The sequence below is a fragment of the Pteropus medius genome, unplaced genomic scaffold (assembly GCF_902729225.1).
Source record: "Pteropus medius unplaced genomic scaffold, Ma_sr-lr_union100, whole genome shotgun sequence".
Classification (NCBI taxonomy): domain Eukaryota; kingdom Metazoa; phylum Chordata; class Mammalia; order Chiroptera; family Pteropodidae; genus Pteropus; species Pteropus medius.
Window position 1 is genome coordinate 5336692 of NW_024341894.1, and position 14504 is coordinate 5351195.

The 14504-nt window shown below is 35.5% G+C and overlaps 1 protein-coding gene across 14 annotated transcripts in view; it reads left to right on the forward strand.

Moving 5' to 3' along the window:
• Window positions 1-14458, forward strand: part of RNF38 (ring finger protein 38) — a 105942-nt gene extending 91484 nt beyond the window's left edge. For all 14 annotated transcript variants that reach the window (XM_039856754.1, XM_039856765.1, XM_039856771.1 and 11 more), the window contains 6 exons: window positions 1741-1902; window positions 2198-2304; window positions 3602-3686; window positions 7207-7328; window positions 10275-10374; window positions 11826-14458. In XM_039856754.1, coding sequence (XP_039712688.1) covers window positions 1741-1902; window positions 2198-2304; window positions 3602-3686; window positions 7207-7328; window positions 10275-10374; window positions 11826-11888 — 639 coding nt within the window. In that variant the 3' untranslated portion in view covers window positions 11889-14458. The remainder of the gene's footprint in view (window positions 1-1740; window positions 1903-2197; window positions 2305-3601; window positions 3687-7206; window positions 7329-10274; window positions 10375-11825) is intronic.
• Window positions 14459-14504: the final 46 nt, after the last annotated feature.

Sequence of the window (14504 nt, forward strand, 5' to 3'; positions counted from 1 at the left end):
AGGCCTGTTGATTTTTGGACAGACTTAAGTTGAACATCTGACCGTCAGGCATTAAGAGAGAACAGGAGTGAGAACATATGGAAATGGTTAGAGGGGAAGATTTCAGCCTGTGAAAGGAACTTGACAGTCTAGCCTAGCAGAGCCTAACCCTCCTTTACTAAGGGTTTATGCAGCATGCTGGGTTATAGGCAGAGGTGAGCTTACCTGGCTATTCTCCTGAAACTATAGAAGCTAATTAGGACAGAAGTTTGGTTAACCAAAAAAATTAAAATTACTTCTACAAGAAAATTTTTTATTAGAATCAGGACAAGATTCATGCCAGGTTGTTTCTTAACTTCTAGTACCTGGGAATTCAAAGTTAAAACAAAATTTGGCCATCGCTTATATCTGAATTTGGAATTCTTTAAAAGGCTCAGTCACATGGCCAAATCAGAATTGAGGTTCTCTTGTGTCTTCATAGTGTCAGCACTTGTGATTGCTCTCAAGCATATATAAGCTTCCAAATTAAAGTGTTATTAATTACTTAATATTTGAGTAATGTGTTGCTATAATATATAATACATTGAATAATGTATTCTCTAACTGTGGGAGGACATCAGGTTAACATTTAAGAATTCATTGAAAACGTCAGTGCAAAAATGTGTACGCAAGTGTTCATAGCAGCATTATGCCTAATAGCCAAAAAGTGGAAACAGTCCAAATATCTATCAACTGATGAATGGATAAACAAATTGTGGTGTATCTATGCAGTGAATTATTAGTCAACCATAAAAGGAGTGAAGTCTTTATACACATTACTACAAAATGAATGAACTTTGAAAACATTAAGCTTAGTGAAAGAAGCCAAATACAAGAGCCACAATATTATGTGATTCCGTATATTTGAAATGTCCAGAATAGGCAAATCTATAGAAACAGGGTAGATTAGTAGTTGTCCAAGGCTTGGGGAGGACTGAGGTAAAATGGGTAGTGGACTACTAATGAGCATGGGGTTTTTAGGGGGAAGAGGGATTGAAAGTGTTCTGGAATTTTTTTTAAAAAAGGGGTAATGATTGTATACCTCTTGTGAATATACTAAAATCTACTGAATCGTACCCCTTAACAGGGTGAATTTTATAGTATGTGAATTACATCTCAGTAAAGCTATTAAAAAAAGGCCCACATGCTATGTGCTTTGCATAGCACTGTGTGCTGTTTTTATATTGTCTCAGCAATCACGACACACTTGAAATAGGCTGTAAGCATTTCAGTTCTATAGATAACAATATTGAGGTTCAGATTAAGTAATTTATATAAAAGTCACATAGCTGATTAGTGACAGTACTAAGAGCCTGTCTAATGCCCAAGCCCATAAGCTTTCCACTGCTGCATAATGCTTGCCGTGTCTTACCCCTTTTAGCCCTCGTTCTGACTAAATATGCACTGTTTGATTTCTTATGCTAGTGTCTGAAAATCCTAAGAGTAGGTCACTGTACCACAACTAGAGAGTTGTTTTAGTCACGTAATTGGATTACTGCATAGTTTTTTTTTTGTCTTTCCTTCTCTCATTTTAAGAGAAATATATCCTTTAGTGGATAGTGGAAATGTTTAATAAATGTCCACATGTATGAATTTAAATTGATGTGAACATCAAGAAATGCATGACTGTAAAGATATTCCCAGTGGGGGTGGGATTTTTATTATTATAATACAACCTGCCTAAATACAAAGTACATTGGTTGGCTTTTTTCTCCTCTTCAGCCTCTGCAAAGGATAGAAAACGAAGTGGAACTTTTAGGTGAACATCTTCCCGTAGGAGGTTTTACTTACCCTCCATCAGCCCATCCCCCAACATTACCTCCATCAGCTCCTTTGCAGTTCTTAACACATGATCCTTTGCATCAAGAGGTGTCCTTTGGAGTAGTAAGTTTTCATTTATTGTTATTAATTTATTATCTGCTACGATAACTTGTTTTGAGTTCTGTTTCAATGTTTAGAATTTTAAACGTATTGCTGAAATCATTTGGTTGGAAAACTCGTGTTTAGAAATATACTTAAGTGTATGCTGTTCCATTTATGTTAACATTTAAGAAATACTAAATACCGTTTGAAGAGTAAAGAATTGTCTAGATTTTTACAAATGAAGGGCCTTTATTCAACAGATGAAATAGTTGTAAAGGCAGAATGATCTAAAGTGTTTCAACATTTTCCTCTACAGCCCTATCCTCCATTTATGCCTCGGAGACTCACAGGACGTAGTAGATACCGATCCCAGCAGCCAATACCACCTCCCCCTTATCATCCCAGCTTACTACCATATGTGTTGTAAGTTTTTTATTACTTTAATGAGTTCTGAATTTTGATACCCTTGAGATTCTCTTTCCTTTATGAGTGTCTTTTGTGTGGAATGTAATTTAGAGTGTGTTAGATATTTTTATTTGATGTTAAGGGGTTGGGATGGGGGAACCATTTAAGAGTGAAAGAAGAGCAAAGACAAGGCAGAAGTGGGGGAAGAAGAAGTCTGTGAGCTAGAAAATAGGTTTATCAAATCAAAAGATAGAAAAGTTTAAAATTTTTGCTGCTTTTACATCTAGCATCACTTGCCACCTTCTTTGATTATCTAGCTTTTGATGTTGCTGCTTCTCAAGGGAAGAAGAGAGGAGAAGTTATTTCTATGCCTTAGAAATTAAGTTTGTAACAGAAACCCCCATGGGTTAAACATGATAGTTCTTTTTTTCTCTCTTATATAATGAAGTTTAGAAGTAGGCAATTCAAGAATGGTTTTGTTAGCCCCATAACTCTGAGGAATAGTTCTACCATCCTTAGAATTTTATGGCTTCCTCTACATGATTTAAGATGTCTCCTCATGCTCTAGCCATCATGTCCACATTCCAGATAGCAAAAATGAAAATGGATCTCTCTCCCTACCTGCCTCCTCTCAGGGATACTTCCTAGAAGCTATGTGTATTACTCCTGCCTACATTTCATTGGGCAGTTTTAGTCTCATGTCTATAACTACCTTCTAGGAAAGCAGGAAATGTTGTCTTTATACCAGAGGGTCTTGTACCTCTATCACTATTTTGATCGTTATAGCTTTATTATAAGTCTTAAAATCAGATAAGTCTCCCAACTTTGTTCTTAAAATGATTTTATTTGAAGTCTTTTGTGCGAATCATATAAATTTTAAAATCAGCAAATCAGTTTCTACTTAAAAACTTGCAGAGATTTTGGTAGAGATTCCATGAAATCTATAGATAAATTTTGGAAGAAAATTGACATCTTAATTTTGAATGTTCTAGTCTCCTTAAATGGTATATTACTCTATTTATTTATCTTTTTAAGTTTATCCTAGCAGTATTTTTAGTTTTTTTTATGCAGGTCTTACGCATGTTTTGGTAAATTTATCCCTAATATTTCATGTGGTTTTATGCCATTGTGAGTGATATTTTTTTAAAATCAATTTTTAATTCTTTATTGTTAGTGAAGGCAGTTTTTTTAAAAGATTGCCACTGGTTAACCCTGACTGTTCTTTGTCCCTGTAGCACATGGCCTTGTTATTCCATCCTGTTCATTGAAGTAATATAGTAATGTATCAATGCTGTGTTGGTTATTTTTACTGCAGATCAATGCTTCCAGTGCCACCTGCAGTAGGCCCAACTTTCAGCTTTGAATTAGATGTGGAAGATGGAGAAGTAGAAAATTATGAGGTTAGTAAGTGAACTTTGGATTAATTTGGGGAGTATTATGTGCATAAAAAGTATTATTCAACTCATTCTTCCTATTAAACAGGTGAATTCTTTGTATATATCAAGATATACAAATATATCAAAAAAGTGTTCAACATCCTTGAAGATATTTTGTCATGTACCACACATCTCTAATAACAAGACGGATTTTGGTGCTCTATTAAAATTATTTATAATTCTTTTGAAGAAATGTAAATGAGAAAATAGTAAATTATGAATGAATGTTGTCAAAAGATTTTGTGGAAGCAGAAGTATTTGAGCCAGTTCTTGGAAGGATGGGGAAAGGTTTTCGTGCATAAGATTGAGACAAGGAAGTGCAGGATATTCTTGAGGAACTACATATAGTCTGTGGTTAAAGGGAAAAGGAGGAGATTTGATTGAAAAGCTCAACTGGTTGTACTTGAGTGTCCTGCTAATGACTGGACATAATTTTGAATATAGTGGTAGGAAGGAGCTGCTGAGTTTTTTGGTGCTTATGGCATCAGATCTCTACCTTTAAGAGTTAAAATTCTGCTAGTAGAAGGAGTAGGTGGGCATGATTAAGAAGTTGATGGTGGGGAAACATCTATTTACTAGGTCAGGTAATAAATTATAAAACCATGCAAGGTCCGAATTATGGGAAGTGCAGATAGAAAAGAATATATCCTCAAAGATGTTTTAGCACTAGAATCAACAGTATTTGGTCACTGAATGATTTATGGCAGGGTCGGACATGAGTGGGAGAGTTGGAAAAAAAAAGATGCTCTGCAAAAAGGACTGCAGTGGCCTGCAGAGAAGGCAGGAGGTGATAGCAGATCTGGTAAATGATGCCGTCTAACTTAGATGATGTATCATTTGAGGTCGGTAGTAGGAGTTGCAGTTTAGTGGTTGGAAGGCAAATTTGGATTTGGATATGTTGAATATGACTATATGACTTTGTTTTCAGACTGCCAACTATCTTATTCACACTGGCTTCACTAATCTCTACACAGTATGAATACATATATATTCCTTGACTTATGATGGGGTTACATCACAGTAAACCCATCATAAATTGAAAACACCATAAGTTAAAATGCATTTAACCTACCTAACACCATAGCCTAGCGAGTTTCTATTGAATGTGTATCACTTTTGCACCATTGTAAAGTGGAAAAATTCTAAGTTGAACCATTATTGTCAAGATGTCTGTGTCGGAACAGGTTTTTTAAGGTGAATTGAACCTGGGGACAGGGAGGAGAGACCCACACACACAAACACAATTTTAAAGCACCTTTGGCTTTTTTTAATGCGTGAGGAAGAGATCAAGCCAAATGCTGTATTCTATGGTTTTGTTTCTACATTTCGTGTTAGTTTTGTACAGAGCAGTAAGAAAAGGAGTTGGTTATCCTTAGGCATTCTGTACTAAAGTTATAATCATGTTGCTGAAAAGGAAAGCCCTTCATTAAACAGATTGTATACATACTAATGGAAAAAAACAGTGATACCATCCCAGTAAGAAAAATATTGTGTATTCGACATTCGAATCCCTTTCTGCACTGTGTTTTGGGTTGAATATGTTTGATCTGCAAAGCCATACTTGTAATCAAATTAAAAAAGTCTTATTGGCTTTTTTGGTTTTGTCTCATAGTGTGCACACACAACACACCCTAGCCCAGAAAACTATGTTTTGAGTCTACCCTGTACATTCTTGCCTAAGTGCTTTTACTCCCCTTGATCTTTCTGCCTAGGAACTTTTTCCCCTTCCTCCATATTTTGAAACATAACTGTCAACCTACCTCTGTGAAAGGCATTTCTAGTCCGTTGTCAGATCTAAATGAGTCTCTCCCTCCTTTTTGTTCTTATAAAACCACACATACTAATCATGTCTTGCCTTCAGTTGTCTTGCCTGCTACATCATATAAATTTGTTGAGGGCTTGATTATCTTTACATTTTTTGTCCAATAAGGACTTAATGAACATATTTTATTGACTATAATCGTCAATATTTGTATTAGTTGACATAACTGTCCTATAGTATATACAGTAGCAGTATAGAAATATATCAGCTATATCATAAATTTTATCTAAGTTTTATATGCTAATGTAATTAGTACCAATTAAATTTAACTATTTACTATCCTAGCATTTAGAAGGACTTAGGGGGACTTGTTCCTTCACTAAGAGGGAACAATTTATTTATGTGACCCAGTTCTTCCAATAAGGCTGTACCAAAAGCAGTGTTGTGGCGTCATCATATTAAAACACACACCTATCACAGCATTAGTTATTGAAATTTTGAGAAATAAATTCTGTTTCTCTCATTGTCATCATTTCTTTGTTACCCATTCTCTTAACCCCGTGGTACCCTATAAAGGGGAAAAGCAGCACACAAAAGGTTGCTTGATTGTAGGATAAAGCAAATGAATAATTAAACGAATAAGTAAGCATAATAGTTGCAATATATTGAAATACATCAGCTGTTTAAAAATCTATGAGTTCATAGTGATACTTCAAAAAATAAACTCATTGGTCTTATTTATCTTGCACTTTGTATATAAATTATACTTCTGATTATAATTTAGTATGGGGAAGTTGCTCATTATAGAAGTATTTCATTTAATAAATGAAGAAAGAATGATAGAATGTTACCATTTTGCCATTTTTTAATGAATTGGTGGATGTAGTGTTCCATCTGTGGCTACTAACAACTAGATGAGCTTTATGATGGAAATGGTCAAATTTATCAATTTATAAGAAGTACAGGGGAAAAGGAGACTCAAGTCAGGGTGGGGAGTTTCAGTCAGCAATATTCAAACTGGAAATGTCTACGGGCCATTGACTTGGTTTCTTCAACAAATATAAGCAGAAAAGATACTTAAGACATATCAAGCAACAGTAATGTACGGATTTATTTGGATCCTGATTTGAACTGTTTTTAAAAAGTGTTTTGAAAATAACAAACAAATCAGACATTTGACATCAAGTTACTAATTTTTTAGGTGTGATGATAGTGTGGTTATATTCTTTTAAAAAGTCTTTATTTTTTAGTGTGGTTCTCAACCTGGGGACAGTTTTATCCCCTAGAGGATATTTAGCAACATCTGGAAACATTTTTCGTTGCTACAACTGGGGCAGGAGCAGGGCAGAGTACTGACGTCTAGCAGGCAGGGGCCAGGGATGCTGCTAAACATCCTACAGTGCACAGAACAGCACAACAAAATTTTATCTAGCCCAAAATGTCATAAGTGCTGAAGTTGACCGACTTTTAAAGAAACAATTATTTTACCAATGAAATACTATCTTTAAGCTTTGTTTGGAAATCTGGGTTTTAGGAATAGACAGTAATAGATGAAGTAAAATTAGCCAACTGTTGTGCCTGGGTAATGGACATATGGAAGTTTGTTATACTCTTATCTCTACTTTTGTATGTATTTAAATTTTTACACAATAATTGTAGTTTAAAAAAATTGTAATAGAAAATGTGAAGAAAGTTAAAATATGTCTCCTTTTACGTCAACAGGCCCTTTTAAACCTGGCAGAGCGACTGGGAGAGGCTAAGCCTCGAGGACTGACTAAAGCAGATATTGAACAACTTCCTTCTTATCGGTTCAATCCTAACAACCACCAGTCAGAACAGACTTTGTAAGTACATTTTTCTGACATCGCTCCATGTTAAATTTCCTTTTCTACCTTTATGAAATAAAAGCTTTAGAGTCAAAGATAACTTAATAAAGATAAGTAACTTGTATTTCTTACTATATGCCTGTGCTGTCCAGTTAGGTAGCTGCTAGTCACATGGGACTATTTAAAGTTAAATTTCTTTGTTGCACTAGCTAGTGATGCTATATTGGAAGATATAGATGTAGAACAGTTCCATCACTTCAGAAAGTTCTAGTGGACAGTGCTGTTCTGGAGTTTTAGGTTGTGTAGAAATTTTATGGTTTGTAATTTAAACTCAAATATTTTATATACAATTAATAAGTCTCATAACATAGAAAGTTTGAGGTTTTTACCTAAAGATTCTGATTATAGTATCTTCTTTATAGCAACCCTCTTGAGATATAATTCAATAGTATACAATTCAGTGGTTTTTAGTATATTCAGAGTTTTATAACCATCATCACAAATTTATAGCATTTTCATCCCCCAAAAAAGGAACTCCTTACCCATTAGCAACCACTTCCCATTTCTCCCCAACTCTCTCCACCCCAGCACAAACCACTTTTTATCTCTATAGATTTACCTATTTTAGACATTTCACATAAATGTGATTATACAATATATGGTCTTTTGAGTCTGGTTTCTTTAACTTAGCTTGTTTTCAAAGCTCATCGTGTAATAACTTGTATCAATACTTCATTCCTTTTTATGGCTAAATAATATTTAATTGTACCAAATATTCTTTCCTTAGTTGATGGACATTTAAGTTGTTTCCACATTTCGGGTAGTATTCATAATATTGCTGTGAACATTCATGTACAGATTTCCCTTGCTATCCAAAAGTAGAGTGTTCTTATGAAACCTTTCATAAGCCAAAATGGCGTAAAGAAGCAATTACCATTAGTTTATCATGGAAAAATTTTTGAACATTTCCAGAACCCCAAAAATAAACTACCAAATCGTACTAAAAAACACGTAAAACCTTAAATAACACTAATATATAGTAAAAGCAAAAATGATATACAGCCTGCATAAAGTAGAAATAATGTATGTCCAGTGTAGTTTAACATAACAGGGATCAGGAAGGCTGAGAGGTGGTGATTGATGGTGTGGGGGGCTGAGTCGTCAGAGAGTGGGGAGGTGGGAGTTATAGGAGACTGCGATGTAGTATACGAGAGAAGAGGGTCGTCTCTTAACATGTCATCATTGTCTGATTCCATCAGGGCAGGCATGTCACCAACATCTACACCTTTTTTTGCCTATCTGCCTCTGTTGAAGTTGGGGTTCATCATCTGCTGTGGCAGATGTGTGGAAGGTTTAAAATACCACAATATGTTTGATTGCTTAGCCTCACAGATTTTTCTGTCATATAATTCTTCGTAGGCACTCAAAACATCCTGCAAACTTGCCCTAAACCTCGGTGCCCTTTCAGAAGTCATACTTGTCTACAGTTGCTGCAGTCATATTGAAAATCTCACACAAGTGCTTCATGTTCAGTTCCTGGATGACTTCACTTTCAGGCCTTTCACTATTGGTTCAGTTTCAATTCAGATCCTCATGGCAATTGCATCTTTTCAGCAGTAACTTCCACAGCTTCAGGATCCTTTCTGCACATAAATAGTATGAATGGTGGATGCATGCAAGTTCAGCACATGCATAATGTCTATTTTATTCACCCTGATCAAAACACTTATGTCCAGTTTACACTAAGCATCTTTATGAGTTCTCTTAGGCTTTTCTGATACTTTAGGATACATCTTGCTAACAAGTATACAAAATAAACTGAGATAAAGCACAGATGTTCAGAGACACAGTTCAGAGCTATGGCTTGATCCTGAGATGCTGAGTGTAGTTCTCTGGGGAAGGGCTGTGCAGTGAGTGCCACTCTTGCTGCTTTGGATGCTTGCTGAAAAACAAACACTGAACGCTCTTTTTGCTTTTTGCCTTTTTTTTTTGTAAAAGAGAATCCTCTTTGGATTTCTTTCAGTTAGCAAAAACAGGTACTAATGTAGGTCTTTCGTAAAAGCGAAGTAGCATAATGCAAACGTTCAAAAAGCAGGGATACCTGTGCAGAGTTTTTCTGTGGATGTGATTTGATTTCTCTTGGGTACTTGGATATATTGGGTCTTATGGTAATTATCTGTTTAATCTATCTTCTTTGGAGAGATGCCTGTTTCCATCCTTTGTCCATTTTTTGATTGGGCTTATTTTTAATTGTCGAGTTGTAGAAGTTTTTTATATATTATACATACAAGTCCCTTATTGATTTTCAAAAATATCTCCCATTTTGTGAGTTGTCTTTTCACTTTCTTGATGATGTCTTTTGAAGCACAGTTTTAAAAAAATAATTTTGACAAAGTTCACTTTATCCACTTTTTTGTTTCTTGTATTTTTAGTATTATCACTTAAGAAGCCATTGCCTATTTTAGGGTCATGAAGATTTACTTGTGTTTTCTTCTAAGAGTTTAATAGTTTTTAGCTCTTACACTTAGGACTTTGCTCCATTTTTAATTTTTGTATATTGTGTGAGGTGTAGGGGTCCAACTTTATTTCTTTGTGTATGGATACCCAATCATTCTAGCACCATTCGTTGAATATTACAATATCTTCAGTATTAAGACTGACTCGGATGTTAGAGATTTCCTTGATCTGTCAATAAAGAAAAGCACTTTTACTAAATGTCTTGACATTATGATTTTTTCATCAATTATTTTGTCTTCGAATTTAAATGACTTTTTTTTTTTAATTATGGTGACATTGGTTGACAAAATCCAGTAAGTTTCAGGTGTACATTTTAGCAGTAAGGCATATATATAGAATGACATTTTGATAAATGAAATGGTAAGTGGTTTCATAGGCTTCAGTAGTTGTAACAAAGTAGAAAACCACTTGGTTTTTATGGTTAAATGATCTTTTTGCTTTTTTTAGGTGTGTAGTGTGCATGTGTGATTTTGAGTCAAGGCAGCTACTTAGAGTTTTACCCTGTAACCACGAGTTCCATGCCAAGTGTGTCGACAAATGGCTTAAGGTAAAGTGATGGCATCTCTGAAGAAAATAACATTGAATTTTCTTTTTCACTGACCATAGTTTATGTAGTGTAAGTCTGTGGTTGGTGGAAGATGGGTAAGGAGAAAAAAATTGAAACAGCTTTCAGTATGATTTCTGCAAATGAAGAGAAAAAGGCCAGTGAAAATTAACTACGATCATCATCATGAGAGTGATTCTGCAGAACTCGAAAATTGGTTATTTGTCCTTGATAATCATTGTGTCCTTGCTACAGAGGGGTGTGGCCCGAATTTGTTAGGCCAGTTTCCTCTAACAGTTTAGAAGGGGACCTCACTGTGGAGCTCTTTTGTCAGAAATTTACATGAGAAATAAACCTCTAGTGCTTTTATTTAATTCTGACCATACTCTCCTTTGCAGATGGCAGGGAGGAGCCCAAAGGACACAAATTCTAATAGTTGTTAATACCAGGATGAAATTATTTCAAGGCCTTTTTATTTTCTATATTTTATAATCGTAGAATAAAATGTGATGCAGTAAAATAATTTAAATACCTTTCTGTTTCATGTGCTTTTTTTAGAGTATTCTGATTAGGAGATAGTAATATGGAGTTAGATAACCTCACAGTTTGGTAGGAAAGACAGATGAGCCACAGATGAAGGGATCCAGTTTAGCTCAAACTGAATCCTGAAGGTGAACAAAAGAGTCTGAACTTTTTAGGAAAGGAAAGCAGCATATACGCACAGCCCCGACATGTGAGAACAGAGAATAGGTGGAAAACCACAGGTTCCAGGTGGCTGATAGCTAGAGCGTGAGGGAGAGTGGCAAGAGAAGAAACGTTCAGAGATATCGCCAGTGACTGACTTATTGTGAAGTCACTGTGAAGTGTGAGGGAGTTTGGACTAGATCCTGAAAGCGATGTGAAAGAATATGACTGACTTATGTTTTAGAAGGATCTCTGGCCACTATTTGGAGAATGGACTAGATGAGATTATTTCTGAGAGACAAGGAGATGGAATAAGGATGTTCTGAGCCAGATGGAGAATGAATAGTGGCAATTAAATGAAAAGAAGAGCACTGATTTGAAAGCTATTATAATATAGAAATGAGAATATTTGATGAGTATTGGGCTGTGGAAAGCAAGAGAGCAGGCGATGCCTCTGTTTATGTCTTTAGCAGCTAAACATGGTGGTACCATTTGTTGAGATGGAGTTTTAAGCCAGTTATTAAATTTGAACTGGCGATGAATAATCTTGTCTAAATGGTGAAACTAACCTATTAAACTATTGATAGCCTGTTAAGTTTTTTGAGGTTCATGGGGTATTTTTTTAAAGACAAGGTTAAATGATTGCTTTGTACCTTCTGAAAGGAAGAAAGAACGTAAAAACTCTATGGGAAGTAAAAAGAGTTCCGTCACTTTTAAGATGTTTCATTGTGTTGTCACAATTCAGACAAGTTTTCTCTTTTGTGTTTTAGGCAAATCGTACTTGCCCAATTTGCCGAGCTGATGCTTCAGAAGTGCATCGGGATTCAGAATGACCAACCTAAGAGCACAAATTTAGTTTGGGTGTTCCTCATCACATGTATATACGGACTATCCATTGAACTTAATCTGTGTGGCTTCCAGCCCTCCCTTTACCAAAAGGGTCAATGGACCTTTCTTTGCACTGTGTGACTTAATCAACTATAAAAGCTTACAATTAGTCTTCATAATTATGGGATTGTTATACTAACCGTGTGATTGGAACTCCAAAGACTTTTTCTTTAGCTTAATTTCGTGTGTGCACTAACATTCCCTGGTTTTTGTGTGATCATTCCGAGTGTTGCTGCAAGATTACAGTGGACGTGATCTTTTAGCATGTGCTTTTATAAAAAGTGGTAGCTCCAGATGATATAGCAATCTACCTTATATAGAGCCTTCAGAAACTGTGAGTGGAAATGAATGCAACGTATGGCTGTTGGTGATAAATGTATCTGTATGTGTGTGAGAGTGTGTGCAACTACTGGTGTGAGGGCATGGTAGCTAATGTGTGTATGAGATCCTATATACCAGCATGTACCAAGAATGTGTGTGTAGTTTTAATTATGCTGCAATGTATAATCTGGTGTGTTATTTAAACAGCACTAGTACTGTACACTGGTTTTTTCCCCTTGTGTTTGCTGTTGCACACTGATTGCTAAGGGTGCGTCAATAATAAGCATTGAATACTCCATCCCCTTCCCTCCCAATGAATGGAATGAGAAGAGCCTTCTTCCTTTGCTTCAGGCAGCTGTCACCTTCTCTTCATTGGTGGTCCTGAGTGGATCACTGTAGAAAAAAAGTGTAACAGATTCTCACTCCATGATCCTGATTTTTTGATTCTGTTGTGAAAAAGTTTTTAAACTCCAACTTGCTGTTTCCAAAAAGAAGGTGCAATATCATACATCATCATTTAGCAATATTAGCATTTCAATCAATGATTTGAATGTTGATACTTTGTTTTTTCCTTTACATTTCTAGTAAGCTTCTTACAGGAAGTACTTGTGATTTTTTTAATGTTTAGATTTGTAGTCTATTCTGAAGATATTTGAGTAATATATTTCTAAGAATACCACTGGTCTCATGAAGTCTCACCTCCTTGACTTCCACCAAAACAAAATCTGTTAACTAACTCAGCTTGACTTCTGATGTATGTTCTTTGTTCAGACTCCCATAGGCAACGAAATTGTTTTTAAAAAACTATTTGTTTATATTCACCTGCCAAGCTCCAATTCTGAAAGTTATCTGGTTCTTCTTCAGTAAATGTGCTTCTCATCAAAACTCTTTTTTTCTGGATGGATCAAGTGCTGTGACAGCTCGAGTTCCTTAGATCTGATGTGCTTTGATGTTTTATTACTTTTCTTTTTATTTTGTTTGAGAAAAATTTAATATAATAGGTGTCCAGAATACTTGCAGTATAAATGAAGATTTGATTTTTGTATAAAAAAATAATGCTGTAAAACAGGAATTGACCTTCATTTAGTTGATCTGAACTATTTCAATACATAACCTTGTGGGTTTTTTAATAGGTTCATTGAGCATAATTCAGATTATTTAAAGTCAGTTTTCTAGCAGTGTTTAGATTCTTGTCTCATTCTTTGTGCATTCAAGATTGTCTGCCTCTTCCTGCAGTTGATGTCATTGCTTTGTTTGCATTAGCACAAGCTGCATAATTCCAGTCAGGACTGTGATGACTTGCTGCCAGCCTCACTCAGCTTTCAGTTGGCTCTGTGTCGATTTTCTACTCAGACAGTGTTAACTACTTGTTACTGCCATGCTACTTGCCTTCCCTTGAGGTCTCTATAAGCTTATCACAGCTTAGAGTTCAGTAAAGTCAATTTACACAGAAGCACAATTTTGCCCTTTTCCAGACACTGTTGCCTCTATCTAGTCATACAAATAGGATTTTGCATACTCTGTTTGCCCCTGTATTTGTCAGTGCATCAGAAATACATCTAAACAGTGGTAAAATGCACATGTTACTTTTAAATCATTAGGATATTACCCACCTATTCCTGATGAATAAAAAGTTTGTTAAAGACCAAAATTATTGGCATAATAATCAGCTACATTACAAATCACGTGTAGTTTAATCTTTATTTTTTTTAAAGTAAAAATCATGTTTAAAATGGCAAAAGCCCATGTTATACATACTCTTTTATATAGCTGCAAAAAGTTTATATCTGTACAGATCTAACATAACACTACTACACTCAGTATTCATTTTATTGAAGCATGCAAGTAAAGCACTTTTTCTAATTTATATAAGATACCTAATTAACAAGGCACATTGTACTAATGACTAGGAAAAGTAGCTCTTCCCTCCTTCTGACGAATTCTTGTCATAATATCCCTTTTCCAGTAAATTTTTAAGAGGCAGTTGGCAATTTAGGAGGCAGCAGGGTCTATTTTGGTAAAATCCTGAATTGTTGCACTCTTGTGACTGATCTCCTTTGGGAATATCTTTTCTTTGCATGGGGCTCTTAGATGTGTGCAGACTTGCTTATTAAGTGGTTAGTGCCTATTAGGAGCATACATGCATGTGTTCTGAACCAACTCAGACTAGCTATAGTGAGCAGTTTTGTGGCTAGCGAAAGAGAACAGTTGATTCGTGCCCAGCTGTTGTCACCTTGGGT